The following is a 1,924-nucleotide window of genomic DNA, read 5'->3' on the forward strand; positions in this document are numbered from 1 at the left end:
GCTAGGCGTGAGGAAAGTGAGGAAGAGGGAGTTGATAGCTACAGTATCAGCACCTAAAGAGCGAACGGAACTCCCGCAGAGCTGAGGAAGAGCTTGGTCTGGTTCGAGCAGAAACGCAGCGTCTCTCACTGTGTAAAGGTCATCAGAGGATTGACGTGTGTGTGGGTGTGTGTGTGAGGGTCAGTGCCAGGTTTAACCAGGATGTGTGTGTGCATGTGTGCATGCAGCCTCCAGTGTTTGCCTGAGCTTAGCTTACATTTCTGTGTGTGTGTTGCAGCGCTCTGGATGCTGAGACAGAGGGAGGAATGTTTACCATCTGCCAATCCTTTGGTGGCCTAATCCGGTCTCAAACATGAAATCTTATATTTAAGGAAACGGAAAAACAATAATTTCAGTTGTTTGCTCTAACTTTTATAAATTTAAATAGTGTTAATGCTGCTAGTTGAATTTAACCCTACATGAGGTCATTATGCAACTTGGATTAGCTTAAAAACTGAACCATAAATTCAATTAACTCAATGACCAAATTTGTGAAAGTTTTCTCGAAAGGTCAGAGCAGCGATGCAGGTTTTCCTTTTACTTAAAAGGAAGAACGCTGCCACCTTACCTCATGAAAAAAAATGATCGAGGAAACTTTGCAGACACTGATTCATCTCAAAAATTATTGCATAATTTTCTGAAATTTCCTTTAATTTGGAACACAAAGTGATTTAGGGCCAGCTTGTTACATCTACAGGCTTTGCTTGGGTTAAAGAATGTTGGACACACCTGATAAGAAACATAACAGTCTTTCCAGCAACGTTTGACCTATCAGGGTTTTGCCTGAAGGCAATTAATTTACAGGTAACTTTTTATATTTTTAGTTTCTGTAACTACAGACTACAGTCAAACCTCCCTCTGTCTTCACAGACAGAGCTACAGTGTATCATTAAAAGAGGAGCGAGAGGTAGGTACTCAGCAGGAGTGAGGGTGGGATGGATCCATTGGGTTTTTAATCACAGCATCCTCTGAATCGTGTGACTGCCTCACATCTCACAGCTCAGGCTACTCGGCACACAGACTGGATGCCAGTTCTTACAAGCACCCCCCTTAGGATTTATATTTATTGGTAAAAGAGGGCTACAGGTGAGTTTTTTCCTGTTTCCTTTGTTACTCTGGAAAGGGTTACAGTGTCATTAGAAGAAAGAAAATAATCACCAGAGAAGGAGGATTTTTCAAAAATATTTTCTGTCTCCTTGTTTGGTTTTTCTATTCACAGGATCGTTGTCTCCAGCCTCGCTTTTGCTCAGAGTGTAAAACAGTGTTTATTACTAGATGAACCTCGCCGCTGTGCCCTGAGAGGAAGTCTGCATGTGTTTGTAAAGTTGGGTCCTTTTTGCCAAGGAGCCCAGACTGTGGGACTGTGTGTCTGAGGGAGAAAGTTTATGGTTGCTTGAATGTGAGGGAGAAAAACTTAGCGACAAGCAAAGGTCAGAGACAGAGTTTTAGCTTTATGCACGTGTGCTTCTTCTGTTTGTTTGTCTTAGTTTTCAGACACTCGTCCAGTTGGAGGCGCGGGAGGAGCAACGGGAGCCACAGGCATGGCCTCAGGCTGTGCAGGTGGAGGGCCAGGATCTGCAGACAGAAACATGCTAGTTTAAAACAATCTGTGAGATGTCACTTTACCTTTACAGAGGCAGCTAATGTACAGATTTGAGGTTCTACTGAAACAACTAGAATATACTCCAGTATGTCTTTAAAGGTGTGGTATGTGTAACTCAACAACCTATAAACAAATGGTTTAAGTATTTCATCAAACAAAGGCAAAGAAAAAGAATAAAAATGGTTCGAGTCCAAAAGCATTTTTCCAGAACTCTGCAATAGCATCAGAATAAGAGAATAGTTATCAGTAGGGCTGGGCGATATAGAAAAAAAGCTTATCGAT

General features: G+C 42.0%; 1 protein-coding gene across 4 annotated transcripts in view; it reads right to left on the bottom strand.

Moving 5' to 3' along the window:
• Positions 1–6: 6 nt before the first annotated feature.
• The window catches only part of smarcc1 (SWI/SNF related, matrix associated, actin dependent regulator of chromatin, subfamily c, member 1), a 23,870-nt gene continuing 21,952 nt past the window's right edge, over positions 7–1,924 (bottom strand). For all 4 annotated transcript variants that reach the window (XM_015375767.1, XM_015375933.1, XM_015375847.1 and 1 more), the window contains one exon: positions 7–1,614. In XM_015375767.1, coding sequence (XP_015231253.1) covers positions 1,523–1,614 — 92 coding nt within the window. In that variant the 3' untranslated portion in view covers positions 7–1,522. The remainder of the gene's footprint in view (positions 1,615–1,924) is intronic.

The sequence above is a fragment of the Cyprinodon variegatus genome, unplaced genomic scaffold, assembly GCF_000732505.1.
Source record: "Cyprinodon variegatus isolate N-32 unplaced genomic scaffold, C_variegatus-1.0 Scaffold0, whole genome shotgun sequence".
Lineage (NCBI taxonomy): Eukaryota > Metazoa > Chordata > Actinopteri > Cyprinodontiformes > Cyprinodontidae > Cyprinodon > Cyprinodon variegatus.